This window comes from Durio zibethinus, chromosome 10, assembly GCF_047325235.1.
Source record: "Durio zibethinus cultivar Kanyao isolate XHJ-2024 chromosome 10, ASM4732523v1, whole genome shotgun sequence".
Classification (NCBI taxonomy): Eukaryota; Viridiplantae; Streptophyta; class Magnoliopsida; order Malvales; family Malvaceae; genus Durio; species Durio zibethinus.
Genome location: NC_143171.1, coordinates 27,714,884 through 27,738,907, shown reverse-complemented (window position 1 = coordinate 27,738,907; position 24,024 = coordinate 27,714,884). Strand labels below are relative to the sequence as shown.

The following is a 24,024-nucleotide window of genomic DNA, read 5'->3' as shown; positions in this document are numbered from 1 at the left end:
TTTGCTTAAAAATTAAAAGTATAATGATTAATTTTCTTCAAAATAAATTTGAAGCACTCACCTAATTAAAGTGATAAATTTGTATTTTATCCGTCAAAACAGAAAAAAATATATTGAAATGAAGTATTAGTAGGTGAAATAAGCTCTTTTATTTAGATTTGATAACCTAAAACACGATATAATGATATAATACGAAAACGATATAAATAAAAAATATAAAAATAATATAATTTAAAATTTAATAAAAACTATAAATAATTTTAATAAAATCAAAATAATATACTTAATATTTTTATATCAACGTAAATTGTGATAATTTTTATATTAAGACAAATTGTGACATTTAATTCTTGTGTAAAATATCGTTCAAATACATAAATTATCAATATTTTATATAACACGAATCGCTAAGTCTAGTTTTATTTTATAAATTAAATGATACTCTCTCTGTTTTGTAGATATTATTGAAGTAGCCATAACAAGTTTCTTGCATTTTCATTTCTAAAGGGTATTAAAATCACCTAGTTTGACAGGGTTTTGAGATCAACATCATTTAGACATGAAGGAACAAGTTGAATTGGTTGGATAGTAAATCCAGCTTTATGACATGCATCTTCGAGAAGTTTCACTTGTGAAGCTCCATCAGGGCAGAATGCAACCACAGCTCCTCCACTGCCCGTAAATTTCGAAGCAGCACCAACTCTCCGAGCCACCTCCACCATTTCTATGTTTAAAGCACCTAGGCACTCGTCACCGAACATGCGCCTGTAAAGATTCACATAGATCATTCATTCATTCATCAGAAAAAAATTAGTACATGCAAGCTTTCCTTTAACTTTAGTTGTCAGCAAAAAAATCTAACCTTCGGAGGTCAAAATTACGGTTCATGAGTTCTGCAAGCTTTTGATAGTTCTTTTCAAGAATTACAGTCCACCCTTCTGCTGCTATGTTTGCAACTTCTGCCATTGATGTTATGATAAACTCATCACCATTAAGCCACCTCTGTCGCACAGTGCTATGTACCTACATTCGAAACAACATGTGCTCATTTCACTGAATAAATGCAATACAGCTTTTCAGAAAGGTTAAAGGAAGCATCTTATGCAGTGATTAAAAGGTAAAAAGGGAGATAAAAACATAAAGAGGGGAAGTAAGGGACATGTTCTAACCTTCCCAGAATCACTCGGATTCTCAGCATAAATGAGATGGAGAGGTGGTAGAAGACTAATATCCATGGGTGTGTAGATGCCATGTCCCAACTTATCCATGTTTTCCTTGCTAAAATCCTACAGAAGAATTATTGTGCTAATATAAATTACAATGCATTCATAAATTTGTCGACCGAGTTTGCATAAAGATAACATACCATGTGGACAAGGCCTCCATAGACCTGTGCCACTCTATCTTGAAGGCCAGCAACAATTCCAAGTTCTTGTTCTGCACTAAGGATAAGCTTGGGTCTAACTTCTACTTTAATCAAATGCCTGACCTTGTAAAAATCAAGAAGGCAGCTTAGGGCAGCACATACAATAGCACTGGATCCTGAAAGTCCTGTCTGAGAAATCAAAAGTGTAAGCCATTTATTGACAATGCTTTGTTATACATATTGAAATTATAGTTTACTGTTCCAGTGCCCTTGCAGAAAACCAGAAACAATAAGACCTTGATCATTGGAAGTATGAGAGAAAACAGTTGATATCAAACAATTATACATACATATATATATATATATATACACGTATTTTCTATTTAGAGCTCTACCTGGCGAGGGATATTAGTATCATACGATAGGGTAAAGTTCCCCTGTTGCAGATTTATGTTGTTATCCTTACAATGCTTATGGAAAACTTTACAAATTGCCATAAGCAGTCGTACGCCTCCATAATAACCTTCACTTTGCACCCGATTTACCTGCAAGTAAAACAATGCATGTTTCAGCCCCATTCATTTTGAATGTGCAATTTACATATTCTGTACCTGTGAATGCAACTATGCCAGTGGAAACAGACATGAATCATGGGAAAGTTGGATTTTATTCCATTATTGCAATTCAAAATCTCATTACTAAAGCAGCTCAAAAAGAACAATGCAAAAGCATGTGGTTTACATTCCATCATTGTCAGATTAAAGATAACACAGGATAGACAATCAAGATAAATAAATTTAGCATCAAAAAGGCCAAACTCAATCAAAATTTTTTGAAGATCTCAATCAAAATTTTTTGAAGATCTTAATCAAATACTTAGTAACAAAGGATGTTTTCACATATATCCCTTAACTCAAGTGCCCTATGCAAATTACTTTCATCAAAACAATTCTGGAGCTGAACCAGCCAGCACCTGAAGCACAAATTAACCTTTCATTCAACAAAATATGAACCTTTACACCTATCCAAGAAACAATCCACCTTAGATTTATATCAATTCTCGAATGCTAATCATCACTAATCAATATCATTGTCATTATCTATTTTAGATAATTAGCACAGTTGCAAAATTAACTCCAACCAAAAAGTAAACAAAACAATCCTGTTAACTCAGATTTGATTTTAAAAAAAACCAACAAATCCCAATCTGGGTATCCACTAAATTTCCTGGAAAATGTTGAAAGAATCAAAATTTTCAGATTCAATAAGAAATAATAGAGAGACAGGAAAAAAAACACCCATCAGATCCTGGAAACATAAAAACCAAACAATGCCAAAAATTAAAATAAGAATTGAAGACTGCAAAAAAGAGAGATTACAAGGTGATCCAGGGAGTTAAACTGAACAAGATCATGAGTTGGATGAGGTTGGATAACAAGATGACGAGAAGGCTCCAATTTAACCGAAGACCAGAAGTTTCCAAGGGAAAAAGAGATGGTTTTTCCGAAGTAAACATCACTTGGGTTCCCTAGCAATCCAACACGAGCATAAGCTTTGTGTTCAATCACACCTGAAACACCTGCTTCAGTTGAGTTCATCTGATCCATCTTTGCCGCGTGCAAATTCTAAAAACTACTGAGTTTTGTTTTCTCTTTAAGAAATTTTATCGCTGTCAGCCTCCAACTCTTTGCTGCTTTATGGGAGTTGATAGGGTCCTCCGTGGAGACGCGTTTTGTTTAAGGGCCCCACTTGCAGTTGGACCTCTTTAGTGATAAAGCACAGCTCAGCATTTGTTCTTATCTTTAAAACTCATGTTTTCTTCTATTTTTTTATTAAAAAAATCTAAATAAAAAACTATACTATATTTAAAACATTACTATAAAAATTTAAATAAAAAGATAATACTTTATTCAAATAGCTGCAAATGCATTCACTTTTCTATTTTTAGATTGCAGCTATTAAAATAATGGAGATAAGTTCAAATAAAATCTAAATAAACTTTTAAAATCATTTTTTTAAAAATTAAATTAAATTATAATAAAATATAAATTATCTCAGTAATTTTATTAAAAAAAAAAAAAAGTCCATGTTTTAAATTGTTTATTCCTGGCAAAGCCTCGGAAAATCTTAAACTTTGAATCCAATCAAGTTGATGCCCATTTCCAATGTGTGTGAACAAGAATTCTTAATAGTTGAATGAGAGGGTAAAAAAAACAAAAAAACAAAACGGAGACACTGGGATTTTCCAACGTTTCCAAATCTCTGTGATAATGAACTGATATGGTGGCCAACACTATTCGTTTAATTGGCAAAAATCGTTCATCTTAACATAAACATCTTTGATTCAAATTTTATTGATAATTTCTATCGTTCAATCGATAAAAATTATTCATTTTAACATAAAAATTTTGAGATCAAATTTAATCGATAACTTTTTATTAAAATCACTTCGACTATATAATCTCTAATCATTTTTTTTATATTGAAAAGTATAATGTATCTTATTTTAACATAAAAAATTAAATAATCTATTTATCTTTGAAAATTAAAAAAAAAATATATGGTGATGGGCAAAGCTAGATATCTGGAAAGGTCTATAGAAATCATAATTTAAATTCAAATGAACAAAGATTGGGTGATCCATGGTGATGAAATAAACTGTACAGTTCTCCATGAAATGTACAAATTGAAAGCTGACACCACAAAACCAGGAAACCTCAAGAGAGGTTGAAGAAGACATTATATTTGATAATTACTAACAAGCTCAAGCTCCATCAGTCTTCTTCCTCTTCATCATCTTCAGGAAGCCCCATGTCGTCTCCGATACCTTCAAGCAGTTTGTCCACATCCTCACCTAATTCCGATAACCTTGCACTCAACTTTTCCACCTTGCTCTGCTCTTGCCCGAGGCACACTAGTAAATCATTCAGCTCTGCTTCGCTTTCCTTCTGGGCTTCTTCCCTGGCTTCGGCCTTTATTGCCTCAATATCGGGTGAGGTTGATGGTGTCCCTCCACTCTTCAAAGCTTTCACCTCTTTTTCTAGGTGGAGATTGGTCTGTTCAAGACTATTGTAAGCATCTGATAGACTCTTAAGATCAGACTCCAGCTTCCCAGCTAAATTCTGGTACATTGATGCCTCTGATTCAATCTTAGCTTTCTCTGCCTCGAGCATCTCTATCCCTTGGGATGCCTTCTGAAGATCTCTACGAAGTATCTCTGCCTGGACTCTATCTGAGCCGCTGCCAACCTTTAGCTCTGGTTGAGAATGCCCACTCCCACCTGTCCTTGCTAAATCCTCAGCCAAAGTGGCATTTCGGCCAAGAAGATTCTAGAATTGAAAAGCAAAATGAAAACATAAGATCAGATGGACAAATACATCTTAGGCTAATTAACAATCGTTCGTTTTTTTAGAATAAAATTCATACAGGTCTATTATTTCAAACTAAATTGTATTTTGTTTTTTTTATTAGCTTCCTATTACCTGTATCTCAGAGCACTGTTTCCCCACAAATGCTTTTAGCCGCTTGATATAGTCCTTATCACTTTCTCCACCCTGTTGTTCCATTTCTGCAGGCAAAACTGCCACATCACTCTTAGGGCGACTATAAACATCTATGATGTTCTCTCTAATATACACTTCCAAACTCTTTACAAATTTAACAAACTGAACATCAAATATTGATATGAGAATGGGATGATCCTCATTCTTCTGATCTGATAAATCATCCTCAGTACCATCTTCAATCTCTGCCATGCTAGCAGCAGCGGATCTAGTCAATGGTTTATGGGACTGAGCTGGCTTCGCTGATGAGAAAAGGAAGCTTCTCTGCATCTCATCAAACTTCAAAAAGTATGACGTAAGCCCAATTTTCTGGCCTATGGCATCAGCTATGGTGAAACCATCCTTTCCACTTTCACTAGATTTATTGTAGATCACACATTCTCCCAAGAGAACAGCAGCCAAACCCCTAACACACACAGTTGATGATGTATTTGACACCAATTCAAGCAGATACGTTAAGTGGGCGCGTGAATCTAAGAAGCATTGCACTGCACCTGGGCAATCTGCTAGCCAAGTGACGAGCAGTTTCAAGATAATTGGTTGAACATACAAGTAACCTGGCTTCCCATCTTTATTTTTCATGGAAGATGCAACAGCCAAGTACCTAACAATACGGTGCAAGAGTAGCTCTGGAGCCCCTAAGGATGGCATTGGCGCTTCAAGCTCAATTCGTAGAACCTGCACAATCTCCATTGAAATTAGATTACAGAAAAATAGAGGCCTACAGTTGCCACTTTGCTCTAGATGCAAATGAAAAAGAGACAAAATGTGAAAGTATACCCTTTCCTTGCATTGAGTATTGTCCTTAAGAATGTGAGTAAGAACACTAGCAGCCCTGCAACAAGTCTATACTTCACAATATCAGAGCCAGATATTTCTCAGGCAGCAAGCACCATGTACAAAATCTAATATTCTATATGATGGAGATCAATATTGATAAAATCTTCATGCAATATCATGAGATGGTCCTACAAATTTAGGCTCACTGTATTGTTCCTTTTCACAAAGTTGACGATGTGGAATGGAGAAGTGACAAAATTAGGTTTCGGTTACCTCAAGATCACCATTGCTTTCACTCAATGCAAGACCATGTAACAGCATGCTGCCACATATACAACACATACAACACAATTAAATAATTTCATCAACAGAATATTTATATGAAACAAGCCAACTGCCAAGTAAAATTTCAAGATTTAAACTATCTCCATATAGTTCAATACATTTTCCTAGCCTAAATGGTCCAATAATAAAGAAGTCAAGAACAGAAAGCATTATAAGTAAACAAACCTTCCAAATGACATGTTCACATCCTCCTCAAAGGGAGCATGAATCATAGAATTTGGTTGAGGAATTAATGTGGATACTAACATTGCTTGCCCATCCATGTTTTTCTAGAAAATATATCCAAAATTCACAATCAGGACACAACAGTGCACATACATGTGAGATACTTCTAGTAAATTACACAAGCATAATTACTAACAAAAAAAATATATCAACTAAAGAGCAAAGCTATGATATAAACCTCACAAAAGTTCTTAAAAACATGGTCAGCCGCAATAAATTCTTGAATGCTAGACGTTCGCAAAATGATTCGGAGAATAGAATTCAAAGCAGGTTCCACTTGCGACTCCTCACCAAGAACTTTGCTAGAGAGGACATCCAGATTCTTGGGATTCTCAGCAACCAAATCACCAATGCACCTTAGTGCCTGGCAAAATAGAGAACATTATGTGCAAATGAAGAGGAAGAAGAAGAAGAAGAAGAAGAAGAAGAAGAAGAAGAAGAAGAAGAAGAAATCTAAAAAGAGATCTTACTGAACAGCGCACAGCAATTGAAGCCCATGGGCTTTCAACACCCAGCATAAGCAGATGGTCCAACAACTTTTTCTACAATTAAGAAAGACAATATATCACAGAAACAGATAGCTCTTCAGGTACTCAATTCAAGCAGATATGATTTGTAATGAACCTGAACTAGGACTGTTTTATTGGTGATCTTGTTCGAATCTTTTTGAGGATCAGCTTCTGAACCTCCCATCATCAACAAATTAATAGTCTCCAACGTACTGAGTAAATTAATTGTCTACTGGCAAGTTATTTGTTTCATGGACAACAGAAAATGACCAGTAAGCTTGTGATAGCATGTGAAATAATTAACAGGAATTGGCAATGGAGAAAATACAGAAGCCATATAAAAGTATAAACACTTGAGTATCTAACCTTCTGTTGAGTGAAACTGTTAGTGCTTCCTCTTAGTTTCAAGATTGATATTAATGGGTCAAAGCCCAAAGTCTCCCTTAGTAGTACCTGAAACCCACCTAAAATCAGTAGCAGAGAAAACCTCATAAAAGAGATTGACAACAATGATAACAAAACATGGAATAAACCTGATTTGATGCATTACTGTGAAGAAGATTGTTCAGCAGCTCGAGACAGTCCTGTGCAAGAACAATATAAGAACCACGTTAATTCATTTATAGATTTCTCCAACAACTAGCATGGCCAAATTAGAATTGACTGCACACATGACTTAGCTAAACAAGTCACAAACAATAAAAAATGAATGGCCTAACAGCAAACTAGCCAAAAACAAGTTCACTGAAGTTCAAAAAATAAATTCCATGAATCACCTGCACAACAACACCGCCTTCAGAACCCCCTTCCTCCTTAATAATACTAAAAACTTTTTCAAATGCACCTTCGAAGACTACAATCTTTTGAATCTCCTGAAATCATAGAACTCTCTTAGTTAGTATGGCAATCAAACATATGTAAGCAAGGTTCAGGTGCACAAAGAAAAAAAAAAAAAGAATATGACAGGGCAAAAGGGGGGGAGAGAGATTAAATAAACCCAAAAGCTCACCTCAGCTTCACGAGTCAAGTAAGTAAGAAGCAGTAAGGCTTCATTTCGTATAACCTGGAAGGTAAACAGTGAACAACTTCATAAAAAAGAAAAGCAATCACATAATATCATCATTATCCTATCCCAATTAAATTTTGAGACAAGTTTCAAATATTAGATTTTCATGTTTGATGATATCAATCTATGTAAATGACAAACAAACAGGAAACTACGGTAAGTTAACCAGAAGGTTCCTGAAGAGTCATATTGCAACAAGCAGGCCTACAATAAAGCAGAATGTCGAATTTAACAAAATTTGCAAGAGGATCATTTGACTAATAAGCTGTGTACCTCACGGTCCATCAGCATATCCATGAGCCTAGTTATACCACGAGGAATGGACAGAATTGCTTCCTGTAACCTGAAAAGGAACTCAGCAAGAGGCTTTCGAGCAGAAACCAATAAAGAAAAAATCTAGATAGAATAAAAGGGATTTCTGTAAGACTCATACCTATTTGGAGAATTAGTAAGAAGGGCTGTCAAAATTTGAAGAGTGTAATATCGAACATAGAAATCCTCCTCTGACTACAAAGTCACCAACACAGAAGATAATGATGCTATTACAAGAAGGATCCACAACAACATATAAAATAAGTTCAAGATCCATTTAGAGAACTCTCACCAGCAAACTTAGTAAAAGAGAAATGCTATCCGATTCTCGGGAAAGCAAATCAGTATTCATTAAAGCTGGCTGAACCTCATTTGTAGGCCCTTTTGCATGATCAATAGGTGTTAAAGCACTAACAAGAGTTTCAAGGGCCCCATGAACCTGCAAAAAGGGAATGAATGGTAATCAATCTTTTATCCATTTTCAGAAAATTTTCAATCAACAAAGTTACGTTGATGGATAAAAGGAAACAACAATATTGGACTATAAGAAGAAGGAAACAGCAAAATTATTTCCCAAGAACAATTACCAGAAAATTTTTTGGTCATAAGTTGGGAGGTAAACAGCAGGAAAATAAGAAGTTGGGTGAGAAAAAGACTTGCCCAAATAGGGGGAACAGACTCATAGAAACATAAATACAGACCACAACTCTAGAGATCATCCGACTGTCAAGCCCAACCACTGGACCCTTTAGTGCTTCAATAATAAACACTAATACAGAATGTATTTAAGTAATTTGAAAACAACAAATTTAGTTCTGAACTTTTAATCCTCCTTAAAGACAATTTAAACATTTACTCCAGAACTTTTCCGGAAATGATTTTTAATATAATTTTCCTCCACAAAACCAGTCTGAAAATGCCATGAAAATATTCTTGATCAACTGCGAACTGCTGGACCAAAGTTCTCTCTGAGGTACCATGTATGCATTACTTAGAAACAGTGCATAAGAAACAACAAGAGGAACAAGAAGAAGAAACATAACAAGCCAAAGAGATCTCAAACCATTTCAACATCATCACGTTCTTTCTTTAAGACAGCCATCAGTACAGGAAAGCCTGCAAAATGTAAATACGAGCCATATTAAACAAGATAGAAACATACGATAAGAATGACAGGGGACTTTAACTTCAGTACTAGGTTAGTAACTGTATCGAACAAGGTAGAAACACACACCCATTGCTCCAAAAGCTAGCTGGGCGGCACGGCTTTCAGCCACAACAGACTGAAGCTCTGCAATAGCAGTCCTCCTGTCCTCTGCCAGGACACCGTTACTTATGCGGTCAAGCAAGCGTTCAACATAACTATTGACTCACAACAAATAGTAAATCAGTCGCATCATCAATATCAAACACAGTAAAATAAACAGATATTACTAATATTCTCAATTAAATTACCTATCTTCACTGGAACCGGAATTGTCATTGCCAAAAACAAATCCAACAACCCCCTACACAAGAACAAATTCAACAATCACTTAGCTTATAATCAATGCACAATAGAATCCATTTAAGCAACATACAGTACACGTGCATCACAAGCTTAACCAACACGCTCAATAAGAGGAACAAAAAACGGTGAATTTAAATCACTTTTTCGAGAAAATGCAGAGTCCAAGCACGGTTTTATAAGAAACCCAAGAGGCTAAATCAAATTTATACACATAGAGAAACTAAAGGATTGATTACATATCATTTTTGCAGCTTTAGTTCATCAAATATATTTTAACATCAATCTTGAACTAAACCTAAATTAAAATTTCATTCTTTTTTAAATCAAAGGCTTTACTATAGTAACATTAGCTCCAATCAATAATCAGAAAACAAGTAAACATTACACAATTACCTTGTAACGAGAGGCCAAATCCATCTTCGAAGCTCAATTAACGAGCACAGAAAATGCTGAAAAAAAAAAAGCGAAGAATTGTGAAATTAAAAAGCATAGATTGACTTAATTGAACTTCATAATTAGGGATTAAAAAAATATGTGAACAAAAATTAGGGGAAAAACGGAGAAACCTGGAGTGGATCGAAGTGAAGTGAAAAGAGAAGGAAAAAGACAAAAATTCAAATCGGATCTGCGTTTCACGTGGATTTTGATCGTCGTTTTTCGTTTCACTTAAGCGAAGAGTTTCCGATTATCAAAAGGAAAGATTTTTGAGCCAAAAAAAAATAGTAAATAAAACGGTAGCGAATTACAGTTAATTTGGGCCATCCGAGGCCTTGTTGAAAATTTATCTGAGCCCAGTGCCCTTGATAGGTATGCTAAATGTCGGCCAGTAGCCCAACATCTTGGCGATAACGATCTTATAGTAATTTAAATAAGAAGATACGTTTTTTTTTTTTTTTAATTTGTTTGTAGGAGGGCAAACGCTTGTGCAAGGAAAAAAAAGGATGACGAAGTTAGAATCCATGCTCACATGTTTTTTTTTAAGCCTCTTAATCAATAAGCTAAAAGATGAAAGATAATTATATATATATTTTAGGTATCATATAAAATATTAAAAATTATATATTTTTATTTTATTATATATAAAAATTAAATGTTATAATTTATATCAATATAAAAATATAAAATATTTTTTTATTAAATTTATATATAATAATTACTAAAATTTTAAATTGTATATTTTTATATCTCATTTTCGTATAATATTCTTATTTTATCATCGTATTATATTTTATATTATCAAATCTAATTTTAACCATTCCCTTAATTTTTTTTTTTCGTCTTTTGGGTTACGATTAAATTCCAACTCGAAAAATTTTAATTTTAAAGATGACTTTAAGTGAATTAACTATTCATTGATTTCAATTTTATTTTAGATGTAATTTTTTATTACAATAAAATTTCAACTTAATAAAGGTTTGAATTAGTCTATATTTCTTTATAAAAAAAAGGATTATTAGTTAATTTAGGTTTCATAGCATTGGTTTTTTTTCTTCTTTTTTTTTTTTTTAAATAAAAAATCAAAGACAAACATCAAAAAATAATATATATATTGCTAGTGCCCTTTCTTAGCTAAACTTTATTATATTGGATTCTTTTGAACTAAAATATCTTTTTTCCTAAGACAAAGGGGAAGAAAGGTTAAGACTTTTTTTAAATTAAAAACCAACAAAATTCAAAAGTGATTTTTTTCCTAAATACCTCAAAATTTTTCTAAACATCTTTAAAAATTAGAAAACAAGAAATTTAAAAATATATATATACCTCTAAAAAATTTTTTGAATATTATTTTTATAAATAAAATTAATAATTCTATCAATAATATTTTTGTATGTTATAAATAAACACTTCTAAAAAATTTTAAATCCATCACTAATTTTTTACAAAAAATTTGCTTATTTATGGATCAATGAATGTTAGATTCATCTAGGACTTGCATTTTGGACACATAGTAAATTTGGGCCATTTCCAATAAAAAAAAGAAAAACCCATAAAATTCAAGCCCTAAACCAGCCATTAATATAGACCAAAGAGTCAAGACATCTATATCAAGAAAATGTTAAAAGTCAAACATCATGAAAATAACAAAATTTATAATGTGACAGATGATGGAATGATTTTTTTGTTTTTAATTTGGTTTCAATTAATATTTCAAATCTTAAAAACATAACAAAACATCATACTTTAATATTCAATCATTTTAACAAGAAATTATCCCACATTATTAGAGAAATTTTTAGACATAGAAAACAAAATTAGCAAAATAATACGTATGCGTTATGATATATTAAAAAATTAATTAAAAATTATATATATGACAAATAAGATATTAGAATAATTATTCATTAAGCATTGCAAAACTTAAATTAAGAATTTGATAGATAAATTAAGGATGGTGGTGGTATCATTTATATAATAATGTCATTTTTTTTTCGAAGAGCAAATGACACAAGCTAAAACCAAATAATTATATGATTTATTGATAAAATATGAAATATTTAAATTTAATAATTAAAATTTAATCTTTAATATTCATAAAAAATATTCTTAATAACTTCAAATACATTAAAAAAAGGATATTTTCTTTTTTTTATTGAGATAAAGATTCAAATGTAACATTTTTAATTAAAAAATGCATCATCCAAAAGAGTTTTCAAGAGAGACAAAAAGTTATAGACAATAAAGCACAAAAACATGGAAAATGTCATACAGGAACCTTTTTTATTTGCTGCACTAAAGAGGCTGCAGCATGCTCCATAGGAAAAAGAATTCATAAAATAAGGTTTGCAAATAAAGAAGTAATAAACAATTGTAATTAGATACATGACCCAAATTAGGGTTTATAGAGAACTAAAAATTATTTTTTGTTCATCTTACATGATTGAATGGAATTTAAAGTTACGATCGTGCAATTCGAATTAAAACAACAACAAGAATCAAAATCAGTTATATATGGTCTTCGATTCGAATTGTACTCACAGATATCGAAATATAAATAATTTATCTTAAAGGATGATTAAGTATTTAGTTGAATGGCTAATTAGAATTAAGAGTGTTCATAATTCGATTTTAATTGAATTAATTAACTCAATTGATTTAATTTGATTAGTCGATCGATTATCAAATTAATTTTCATCGATTAATGAAAATGATTTTAGAAGAATCTCGATTTTCAATTAATTCGGTTCGAAACTAGATTATTTTATTTCATAAGTTGTTAGAGTTTTTAATATAATATTTTAGTATTTCAATATTTTGTTGAATAATTTTATTTAGTTAGTTTAAAATATGAAAAATTAAGAGTTTAAAATATAATTTAACTTAAATATATTTGTTATTCGATTAATCAAAAAATTAATCGAACCGATCGAATTAAATTCAATCGATTAATTTTTGAAATTACTAAATTCGGTTCAATTAATAAAAATAATATAATATAATAAAGTAATTCAATTTTGAATAATTTGGTTCAAAATTAATCAAACCAACCAAATGAACAACCCTAATTAAAATTACAATTTTGAGGTTGAAATTAGATTTGCTTAAATAAAAATATTTCATTTGATATTTTGATCAATTCAAGTGAACTTATTACTTAAAAAAATTTTGTTGTTTCATTATCAAAATTACTGTGAACAAAAAGAGACGTGTCTCTTAAATTTCATTGACAATGAATCAAAAACGAAAATTTCGCATTAATCAGATCATATGCAAGACTTTGACTTTGAAACGAAAACAATAGAGTAAGAAATAGGGAACTAGTTATGGTCTATTTGATTGTGAAATGCCATCCACAAAACAAAAGGCTTTGCTCAAAAAAGAGGCTAAACTTTCCACTAATCAGTCCAAAACAGCAACAATCGAACAACAATGAAAGAAGGAAACGGGCATTATTTGGTCACTATCTGAAAAGATCTTTGCTTCTTTTAAGTCAAAAAAAAATGAGCCAAGGTTTCTGCATGAATACATGAAAAAGAAAAAGATACATCAATGGGATTTTAGTTTTTTAACGTAATAAATACGTTAATTTCTCATATTCTTGACTTGATTTTGAAATCTTGAATTTATTGGATATTTAAGTTAAAATTATTTAAATGCATGATGTTGAAATAAATGATGCAAACTTTGAGCATGAATACATGAAAAGAAAAGTAAACAGCAATGGGATTTTAGTTTTTTTACGTAATAAATACGTTAATTTCTCATATTCTTGACTTGATTTTGAAATCTTGAATTTATTGGATATTTAAGTTAAAATTATTTAAATGCATGATGTTGAAATAAATGATGCAAACTTTGTGCATGAATACATGAAAAGAAAAAGATAGCTCGATGAGATTTTAGTTAATTTACGTAATAAAAATGTATACTTCTCATATATTTTGACTCGATTTTGAAATCTTGAATTTATCGGATATTTAAGTTAAAATTACTTAAATATGTAAGGTTCGAGTTTTGTACATGAAAAAAAAAAAAAGATAGCTTAATTGGATTTTAGTTAATTTACATAATAATTATGTATACTTCTCATATGTTTGATTTGATTTTGAAATCTTGAATTTATCATATATTTTAAGTTAAAATTACTTAAATATGTGATGTTTTGTTTGCATAGAAAATAAAAAATAATTTATCATATATTTTACTCAAATTTGAAATCTTAAATTTATCGGATATTTAAGTTAAAATTACTAAAATACGTAATGTTTGAGTTTTGTGAATGAATAGATGAAAAGAAAAAGATAGCTCGATTGGATTTTAGTTAATTTATGTAATAAATATGTATACTTCTCATTTTTTTTATTTGATTTTGAAATCTTGAATTTATAAGATATTTTAAGTTAAAATTACTTAAATATGTGATGTTTTGTTTACATAAAAAGTCATGAAAACTTATCATATTTTTTGCTCTACTTTGAAAATTTGAAATTATCTATTACTTTATATGTGATATTTTGTTTATATATATATATATATATATTTTTTTTTTCAAAATTAATTTTGATTGAAATAAATGTGATGATATATCAACGGTCGATATATATATGTTGAAAATCTTTTCAATAATTACTAACACAATGTTCATACATGAAAAAGGATGATTAGAAGGCATATTCTAAAGCTAAAGTAGGGCATTGATGCTTTGGATTTAATTAAGGAAGCTTGTTAGAGATTAGGTAACTTCCATTCACATCCAACAAAGGGTCCCAATTGAAATACCCATGAAAGTGGGATAACCTAAGAAAGCAATGGTGCCAAAGAAGACAAATGAATTCTTCCAAATCCAGTGGGTGATTGCTAGGAAACACAACAAAAAAAATAAAAAAAAAAAAAGAGAGAAAAACGACAAAGTCCTTGCTGAAGATCTCAACAAGACATTGGCATGAAATTGAACAAATATGAACAAATCCCATTGGAATTAATGCCCAAAAACATGTAAAGGTAGATAACATCAAGATATTGAATGTCTCGGTGTTATTTAGACGAATTTAATTTAATTAATTTATATAATTATTTTTAAAATATCATATATAATAAATTTTAAATTTAAATATCAATAGTTGTAATTACTTTATTTATCTTCAATCAACGATTTCTTTAATAATCTTGTATTCTTGCAGACTTAACAATGATGTAGTTTATTACAATGTTCTGAAAAGACAGTAAGTCCAGCCAACTTTCATCGATAATGCAATAAAGAAATTGGCTAGAGCATCCGCACTATGATACCAAACTTAAAATTGATAATACAGACAATTTGATTTGGTTTTACTCTAAGTTTTATTTTTTAAAAAAATTTGTGATAGTTATTAAATCTGACGATTTGTATAATATAAAATATTAAAATTTATATATTCATATTATATTTTATATAAAAATTATATATTATAAATTGTATTGACATAAAAATATAAAATATATTTTTTAATTTTATTAAATTTATTTATAATTATTATTAAAATTTTAAATCGTATTATTTTTATATTTTATTTATATATATTATGTTTATATTATATTAATATATCATATTTTTAATTATCATATTTAATAATTATTAAATTTTAACGTTTCCCAAGGAAAAAAAAGGAAGGAAAATGAAATGTTGGTATTGGGAACCATCCCTTTCCCTCTAAATCAAAAACGCTTCCAAAAACACAAGATTTGCCATTACTTTAGGTAAATTCCTTTCAATGGCTGGAATATGCCTTTTTTTTTCTTAACCACTCAAAAGAACCAACAAATATGTGTTTGTTATTCCTTGACTGAATTTTCCAGGAAACTACCTAGAAACATCACTATATGAACTAAGCTTTCAAAGGTACCTTCATCACTTTATATATACCAATAGAGAATTGGAATAGTGTGTTTAAAAAAAGCATGGACGCTAAAAGTCATGTGAACAAAGCCTTCAAAAGTACTTTCATCGCTTTAATAAATTCAATAATTCATATATTCATGTTTGATAAATTATTATAATGCGTATATTTACATCATATTTTATATAAAAATTATATATCATAATTTATGTCGATATAAAAATATAAAATTTATTTTTTATTTTATTAAATTCATATATAATAATTATTAAAATTTTATGTTGTGTCACCTTCATATCTTATTTTTATATTAGATTATCATATCATATTTTAAATTATCAGATCTTCAACTCTTAATATCAGTAATTAAATTTAAATTTCAATAGTCTCAAGTAAAGATAATAATAAAAAAAAACACGACAAACTTACTAGCATTGGAGAACTAGAGATTTTAATTTTAATACTATCATATAATTTAAAAAAATAAGATTAACATGTGACACATATCTATTATGATATATTAAAAAATTAATTAAAAAATAAGATATATAATAGTTTTTTAATTTCATTTATGAATTTAAAAAATTTTACTATTAATGTACAAAAAAATAAATATTTTAATATATTTATTTAATACACAACTGGCTTTAAAAATTACTGGTACATTACATTATAAAATTGAGTCAAACAACCTTCACCAGTAAATGATAGTTCAGAAATGACAGAGATCTAAATTCATTGATACGCTGTTCTAATTAATATTACTATTAGAATTTAAAAAAAAAAAACACAGATTTACTAATAATTTCTTGGGAAATTAAGAGGAAACCCAATGATTTCAACGGCTAGGAAAAATTTAATCCATTTTAATTATTGATTTTAAATGAGGGTGGTCTACAATAATTTGAAATCTATTCCAAATTCAACCATTGATTATGATTTTTATTTTTTTGTCTTTTGAATTATAATCGAAATTTGAATTAGATATTTTTAAATTTGAAATTGATTTCAATATTATTGGATTAATCATTAATTATTATTATTATGATATTTTTTTTAACTTTATTGCTATGATTATTTTTAGATAATTTTGTGAGGGATGATTAAAAATTGAAAACTTTTTTTATTATATTCTTTTTTGTATATTCTTTTCTATACCTAATAAAAGACAATCCTCTTTCATTTTATACATTATTTTATATATTATTATATGTTTCAAAAGTATAAAGGAGAAAACTTTTTTGTTTGATTATAAAAGTGAAATCTAATGTACCTAAAAAAAGTTAAAAATTTCATCATCTTTTCCAAAGTCATTATTTTTTATTAACTAATAAATATTACTAATGTTCATTCTATATACTACTTTTTTCCCTTTTTTCCTCTATTTTATAGGAAATTTTATTTAATTTTAATTTTTATTATTTTCTAAATTTCAAAATCAAAATTAACTTTTTTGAGTGATCTTGCTCCTAAAATTTCTGCAAATTTTGTATAGAATCCTTAAATCACTCATTCTTAAAAAAAAAAAAAAAAAAAAAAAAAAAAAAAAAAAAAAAAAAAAACCCACTAAACTTAAGATTTTATCCCTTTTCTTTGCCTTGATTTCATCCCAAAAGTATATTATTCTTACCAATTTCAAACCAATCCCAACAAAATGGCACTTACCAAAAACATTTTTGTCTTTTTTAACATTTTTATATTTTTATAAAAAATTGTAATCTAAAAAATAAAAAAAAGATTATAAATAAATATATCAATTCATGTATTCTTATCATATAAATTATTAAAATTTATGTATTCATATTATATTTTATACGAAAATTACGTGTTACAATTATTGACATAAAAATATATAATATATTATTTTTATTTTATTAAATTCATATATAATTATTATTAAAATTTTAAATTATATTATTTTCATATATTTTTTATCATATTTATGTCATATTACGATATCGTATTTTAGATTATCAAATTTAATTATAAATATTAAGATTTAAATTTTTTATTTTTAATCTCCTTTGAAATAAAGAATAAAAAAAAAACCAACACAATTTTTTTCTTAAACAAAAGTGATTGTTCTTGATTACACAAATTAACCCAAAAAAATTACCGCATGATTAAGCAGGAAATGAACAAAATAACAAAAACACCCTTACCTTTTCCTCAACAAACAAACACTCCATTAAGGACATTCCCGTAAAAAAAAACCTCGGATAACCAAGATTTTCCTTTTAACCCGCGTTTAACGCGGATGATTTAACTCAAAAATACTGTAACATGTTAGCAACTGCCTATGTTGACAGATCAGCACTTGTTCTGTCAGGAAATAATAATACTCTACAAACACCTCACAATAACAATAAGCTTAAATTACATTTACATCCCTGTACTTTAATATTTTTCCAAATAAGGCCCTTGTTTAACAAATTCATTGATTTTTTTGGTATATAAAAATTACATTCTTTTTTCAAAAAAATTTACAAAATATCCTCATACTAAAAAGTATTTTTTTTCATTAAGTCTAATTATTATAAAAAATTAAATAATTGAATAAAAAAAAACTTAATTGATAAATTCATCTATTTTAGATTCAAAAGGTATTAATGCTTTTTTTTATTAATATTACTATCATATTTAGGATTTAAGGTATATTTTATTACGTGGTAAAAAATATTTTATCATTTCTTATTATAATTTTATTTTATAATTAAAATTTCAAAATTTTAATAAATAAAATGACATAACAAAATCCAAATAAACTCTTGGCGAGATAATCTAAATGACTATCTCTAACTAAGTAATTTAATGATCTTTAAATTTTATTTGAAAAATAAATTATACAAGTCTAAGTGTATTTACAATAATTCTACACCGTTGATCAAATACATTAAAACTTTTCTCATAGTCAAACGGCTAATATCAAGGTTTAGATATATACACAAATGTACAGGAGAGAAACTCAAATATTGGAAGTTGCTAAGAAATATAGTTATTTTATTATATATTTTTGTTTTATTTGGTGGTTTTTTTTTTTTTCCTTTTCTGTGGAATTTTTGTGGGGTTATAAAATCCTCTGTATTATTGGAATGGAGGCATCTGGTGAAAGAGCGAAAAATCACCAAACGGCTATAATAGACGTTAGAGAAGCAGAAGAAGAGGAAGAGAAAAGACGATAAAAAAAGAATTTTTTTTTGAAAATCATTGTTGAAACTTTACTGGATTTTTGTTTGCTAGATTTTCTCTCCTTAAAAAATTTGGCCTTTTTCTTTTTTTTTTTTTTTCTGTTGTGGAGGATTTTGATCTGAACTCTGAAAAGGTTGGAGGCTTTAACATCAACATTTTTTATAAAGTTTGGGTTTTATTGATTAGAAAGTGGTACTCTTTGTTGGAGTGATTTAATCATGTCTGATGGATACTATAATTTCAAGAAGACTGATGATATTTGTGATGAAGTTTGTGGACAGGTAATCTTGCTGCTTTCATTTCTCAAGTTTTTTTTTTTTTTTTGGTTTTTGTTTTAAAATTTGGTTCAGTTTTGTGTTTGGATGAATGGTATTTTCACTTGAGTTTGTTTAAGATTGAGGGTATAGTTTTTTTCCCTTAAAAGTTCTTTTTTTTTTTTGCTCTTTTGTATATTTATAAAATATTTTTGAAAAAAAAAAAGGTTTTCATTTTGGTTTTGATTTCTGGATAATTGATGATCCTAGTTTGGTGACTGTTTGAGATTAGTGGAAAAGTGGGAATGTTTTTTTTATGGGAAAGTTATATGCTCTGACACAAAATATTGAAGTTTTAGGCTTTTTTATGTGACCTGTTGAAAATTTTGCCTTTTCATTTTCTTTGATTTTTATGGTTCCTTTTCATCCTTCTGAGTGTTCTTTTGGTACTTCATTTTGGTTTTCATGAAGTGCTTGATTGGTAATGTATTTTGAAGGAATAGGAAAGTTCCTAGTTTTAGACATTGAACATGAGAGTGGAAATTAGGGGGAGGTTTATGCCTAGATGTCTTAGCCAAGAGTTTCATCCCAAACTTTGAACTTAGTATTTGGAAGAATGAACATTTGAATTGAGTTTTGCTATGTAGATATGTTGTAAAGTAGGCATGATTTTCGTTATGTGGGAATATGATGCAATTCATGTGTTTATCATCTTCAATTAAGATTGGATATGGCTTTTGTTTGTTTGTTTGAGCTTAACATTGGTATCTTAGAAAGTCTTCATTTTCTAATGTGCAGCAGGCGTCCCGAGCTGCATTGACCATGTCTAGATTGCGATGCATGTTGCGAGAGTATGATATCAGGACTTGTGCTTTCCTCTTTATGGTTATCCCGCTATTCATCTTTGGCGTGTATTTGCATGGGCAGAAAATCACCTATTTCCTAAGACCACTATGGGAATCACCTCCTAAGCCTTTCCATGAAATCCCTCACTATTATCATGAGAATGTGACGATGGAGACTCTCTGCAATCTTCATGGGTGGAAAATTCGTGAGTCCCCTAGACGTGTCTTTGATGCAGTGTTGTTCAGCAATGAGATAGACATTCTTGCACTTCGTTGGAATGAATTGTATCCATACATAACACAATTTGTACTTCTTGAGTCCAACTCGACATTTACTAGCTTACCAAAACCATTGCTCTTTGCAAGCAACAGACAGCAGTTTAAATTTATGGAGCCTCGTTTGACATATGGGATGATTGGTGGGAGATTCAGGAAGGGTGAAAACCCTTTCGTTGAGGAGGCATATCAGAGAGTTGCATTGGACCAGCTTCTCAGAATAGCTGGTATAGAAGATGATGATTTGTTGATAATGTCTGATGTAGATGAGATCCCTAGTGCACATACGATTAATCTACTGAGATGGTGTGATGATATACCACCTGTCATTCATCTTCAGTTGAGAAACTATTTGTACTCATTTGAGTATCATGTAGACAACAAAAGCTGGAGAGCCTCAGTCCACAGGTACAAGACAGGCGAGACCAGATATGCTCATTATCGTCAAGCTGATATCATCTTGTCAGATTCAGGGTGGCATTGTAGCTTTTGCTTTCGGTATATTAGTGAGTTTATATTCAAGATGAAAGCGTACAGCCACACTGATCGAGTGAGGTTCTCTCACTATTTGGATGTCAAAAGGATTCAAGATGTAATATGCAGAGGCGCTGACCTATTTGACATGCTTCCTGAGGAATACACTTTCAAAGAGATCATTGGGAAGATGGGACCTATCCCTCGCTCTTATTCAGGCGTCCATCTTCCTGCATATTTGCTGAATAATGCAGAGAAATACAAATATCTTTTGCCTGGTAAGTGCAAAAGAGAAACTGGCTGAGTCTAGAAAATGGTTGCTGTGAAGTCTTCAATGTCAAGTTTTGCCTGTACCAGAAAGGGCTGCATTGGCCATTTTTATGGCTATACGTGTAGCATTGATAGAAGTATACCCTTATCCAAAAAAATCTAGGCGAATATACTCAAGCTGGGTAGAACTTGATGGGATCTATGACTCTCAGGGGAAACTTTCTATATGTCCCTCTTTCTGAAGTTGATTTCTTCCATTATGGAGGCATGTCCAATTACCAGTCCGAGAGCTTGTTGTGAGAGAAGTAGATTCACTGGTTTGCAAAGCTGACATACCACCTCCTGATATGACATTCCCCCTTGGATTGCATAAATGGAAGAATGACAATTTCCCAGATTTTTCCTTGATGGAAATTTCGTTTTTCTTGGACTAATTTATTTGTATATTCCTCTTACAAAGTAGTACTGACAATAACTCGATCATCTGTATCATTTGACTCCTGTTGGTTCTTCCATTGAGTATAATGCTGAATCATTGCTGTCTTATTTTTTCCTTTTTGAATGTTCCAACACGTTTAAGGTTAGCATAATGAGCAGACTTATCTTTCCTGAATAGGTGAATTCTTCTTCCATTAGAATTTTAATTCCTTAGCATTAACGATGAAATCTCTGAAGGTTCACTGTTAATCCTGAGTTCACAAGGTCAAGGCACCTTTCAATCATTTTGGTTGAAACTGCCCCTTGGGGGTTCATAGGTTGAGGAGAATTACTGATTGAGCTTGCTTCAGAAACTGCCTTTGGGTGTTCAAGCCATGGTTCCCCACCAAATAAACAAATATTAGAAAAAATGAAAGAAAACTTTTGATTTCCCACTAAAAGTGCTGCAGTTTGTAGGCACTTCGGAGGTGGTATCCACGTTATATTTCCTATAAGTTCATGGTCTTTTTTTTATTTTTTGAAAAATCACTAAATATTCATTTGTATATTTGAATGTCTCTTTTATTTTAAATATATATAAAATACACAAATTATCATATCATAATTCGTATTTATATGTTAAAACATTAAATATATATTTATTTTTATTAAATTTATATATGATTTTGATTAATTTTAAATTATATATATATTTTTTATCATATCATGTCGAGAATAAATAACGATAGGTTCTTAAAAAAAACTCTTTTAAAATCAAACAAGTTCAATTATTATCAAACAATTTCATCCACAATTTTCTAAACAAGTAGTTTGGAAAAGCTTGATTCATCAAATCTAAGATTCAGGACAGCCCCACAAACACTTTGCAATTCTTATACATTTTTTTGTGGTAGTTGAACTCACAGGATTGGTTTTTTCCTTCACATTCCTAACCTCCAGGGAAACAGTTTCCCAAACTTCTAACCTGTTAAAAAATAATTAAAAAGTGAATTTCAAGCCACTAATAGAAGATCATGGAATGTGGTCAGTGAACTGTTGCACCAATCTGCAGATTGTTTCTTCTGCATTGGTTGCTTGTTTGCATAAACCATGGCTGCATTAGGTCCCTAATACAAGACATTGACCATACCATTTATTTAGCAAGAATTTTTTTATAAAAAAAAAATCACAGTTTAAAAGAATTAAAAAAAATTACAAGTGTCTAATATTGAATTTTAACAATAATTCAATTTTCAAAAGAGATAAGTGAATCATTTTGATTAAATTTAACTCGTGTTAAAAAATTATGACACTATGATCTTTAAAATTAATAAAAATAATTATAAAAAACATAATGTATTCGCATTCATACCTTATGGCAGACCATTTCGTCTTCAATGGATGACAGAAACATGTAACATGGCATACCATTTGACTTGAGTTTCCTTAAAGTCAATGATTGGATTTCTTACAATTATCTAAATGAAACATTAATTGGTTGTAAGAATTGGTGTTTATTTGAGAAAATAAAATTGCGTGACATAGTTTCATGCAAAAAAGATAAAATTTGATTGGAAGATCTTTTATGAAAGGGAAAGAGTTTTTAATGGTGATAATGACAAAGACTACTGTGGAATTTGTTGATTTTGATTGATGCATGCATTAGTGGACAGGTGGTGTTTGTGGTTCTGGTTGACTCATCCTCTTCTTATTGACTACAACCATAAGCCAACCAATTAAATGCCTCGTCATAGATCAAATTATCATGATATGTTTTTATTTTTAATATTTGAGAGAAAAGGATTCCAATTTTAATTTTTAAGCAAAAGATACAATTCATTATTGAGTAAAATTTTAGTAAATATTTCAAGTTCTGATATTAAGTTTGCATAATAGCCTGTGGTTTGAAGGCTGAAGCTGTTCATTTTTCTGATATAACCATGTCATGTGATGCTCTGAATATAAGAGAGGTTGAGCATGAGAACTGCCAAGTGTCTGCTTCATTTTAGCAGGGTTAAGGAAAAAGAGTTTCCCTTGGACTATGAGAAGAACGCATAGATTTACACTTGGCATGAGGAACATGAGTGCATGTTTTGCAAGTTTTGTTGGAGATGGGATCCCAATCCCATTAAATGCCCTGGATCATTCCAGAATCAAGAAAAAGGGCAAAGATGTGGCCACAGAAGTTTGTCTCAATATGTTTAGAGTTGACATTTAACAGAAATTTGACAGAAACATTAAGAAAAAAAAAAAAGAGACCTTGGGGCATGAAATATAGATTTCAAGTATTACTCTTGTACCGCACTTGC

General features: G+C 30.0%; 3 protein-coding genes across 6 annotated transcripts; 1 reads left to right on the top strand and 2 right to left on the bottom strand.

Annotated features, from left to right (window-relative positions):
• Positions 1–470: 470 nt before the first annotated feature.
• LOC111292465 (glucuronokinase 1-like) lies at positions 471–3,034 on the bottom strand. Its single transcript, XM_022884866.2, has 6 exons — positions 2,746–3,034; positions 1,762–1,911; positions 1,367–1,555; positions 1,170–1,286; positions 863–1,023; positions 471–765 (listed from the first exon to the last, which is right to left on the bottom strand). The coding sequence occupies exons 1-6, from the start codon at positions 2,971–2,973 to the stop codon at positions 522–524; spliced, it is 1,089 nt and encodes a 362-aa protein (XP_022740601.1). The 5' UTR covers positions 2,974–3,034; the 3' UTR covers positions 471–521.
• A 913-nt stretch (positions 3,035–3,947) lies between these two features.
• On the bottom strand, positions 3,948–10,366 carry LOC111292149 (golgin candidate 6-like). 3 transcript variants are annotated; one of them, XM_022884386.2, is made up of 20 exons: positions 10,243–10,366; positions 10,070–10,125; positions 9,622–9,674; positions 9,401–9,528; positions 9,230–9,282; positions 8,459–8,605; positions 8,288–8,361; positions 8,128–8,197; positions 7,798–7,851; positions 7,565–7,660; positions 7,322–7,372; positions 7,155–7,241; positions 6,904–7,017; positions 6,750–6,821; positions 6,458–6,643; positions 6,220–6,323; positions 5,983–6,031; positions 5,710–5,775; positions 4,849–5,607; positions 3,948–4,695 (listed from the first exon to the last, which is right to left on the bottom strand). In XM_022884386.2, exons 2-20 carry the CDS (start codon positions 10,091–10,093, stop codon positions 4,141–4,143), a joined length of 2,742 nt encoding a protein of 913 aa, XP_022740121.2. In that variant the 5' UTR covers positions 10,094–10,125; positions 10,243–10,366; the 3' UTR covers positions 3,948–4,140. The 3 variants fall into 3 exon arrangements, with proteins under 3 accessions (XP_022740121.2, XP_022740123.2, XP_022740124.2); XM_022884388.2 differs by lacking the exons at positions 5,983–6,031; positions 6,220–6,323; positions 6,458–6,643; positions 6,750–6,821; positions 6,904–7,017; XM_022884389.2 differs by lacking the exons at positions 9,230–9,282; positions 9,401–9,528; positions 9,622–9,674; positions 10,070–10,125; positions 10,243–10,366 and having other exon boundaries at positions 8,128–8,190; positions 8,459–8,511.
• An 8,639-nt stretch (positions 10,367–19,005) lies between these two features.
• On the top strand, positions 19,006–21,852 carry LOC111293045 (uncharacterized). Of its 2 annotated transcripts, none has more exons than XM_022885750.2 (2): positions 19,006–19,460; positions 20,235–21,852. In XM_022885750.2, the coding sequence occupies exons 1-2, from the start codon at positions 19,398–19,400 to the stop codon at positions 21,330–21,332; spliced, it is 1,161 nt and encodes a 386-aa protein (XP_022741485.2). In that variant the 5' UTR covers positions 19,006–19,397; the 3' UTR covers positions 21,333–21,852. The 2 variants fall into 2 exon arrangements, with proteins under 2 accessions (XP_022741485.2, XP_022741483.2); XM_022885748.2 differs by having other exon boundaries at positions 20,232–21,852.
• Positions 21,853–24,024: the final 2,172 nt, after the last annotated feature.

Excerpts from the sequence above, each read along its gene's own strand:
- LOC111292465 (XM_022884866.2), bottom strand. The coding sequence starts at position 2,973 with ATGGATCAGATGAACTCAACTGAAGCAGGTGTTTCAGGTGTGATTGAA. Across the intron at positions 1,287-1,366 it reads ATGGAGGCCTTGTCCACATG|GATTTTAGCAAGGAAAACAT; the intron begins GTATGTTATCTT and ends ATTCTTCTGTAG. Across the intron at positions 766-862 it reads CGTAATTTTGACCTCCGAAG|GCGCATGTTCGGTGACGAGT; the intron begins GTTAGATTTTTT and ends GAATCTTTACAG.
- LOC111292149 (XM_022884386.2), bottom strand. The coding sequence starts at position 10,093 with ATGGATTTGGCCTCTCGTTACAAG. Across the intron at positions 7,242-7,321 it reads ACAGTAATGCATCAAATCAG|GTACTACTAAGGGAGACTTT; the intron begins GTTTATTCCATG and ends GGTGGGTTTCAG. Across the intron at positions 6,324-6,457 it reads TTTTTAAGAACTTTTGTGAG|AAAAACATGGATGGGCAAGC; the intron begins GTTTATATCATA and ends TATATTTTCTAG.
- LOC111293045 (XM_022885748.2), top strand. The coding sequence starts at position 19,398 with ATGTCTGATGGATACTATAATTTCAAGAAGACTGATGATATTTGTGAT. Across the intron at positions 19,461-20,231 it reads GTGATGAAGTTTGTGGACAG|CAGGCGTCCCGAGCTGCATT; the intron begins GTAATCTTGCTG and ends TCTAATGTGCAG.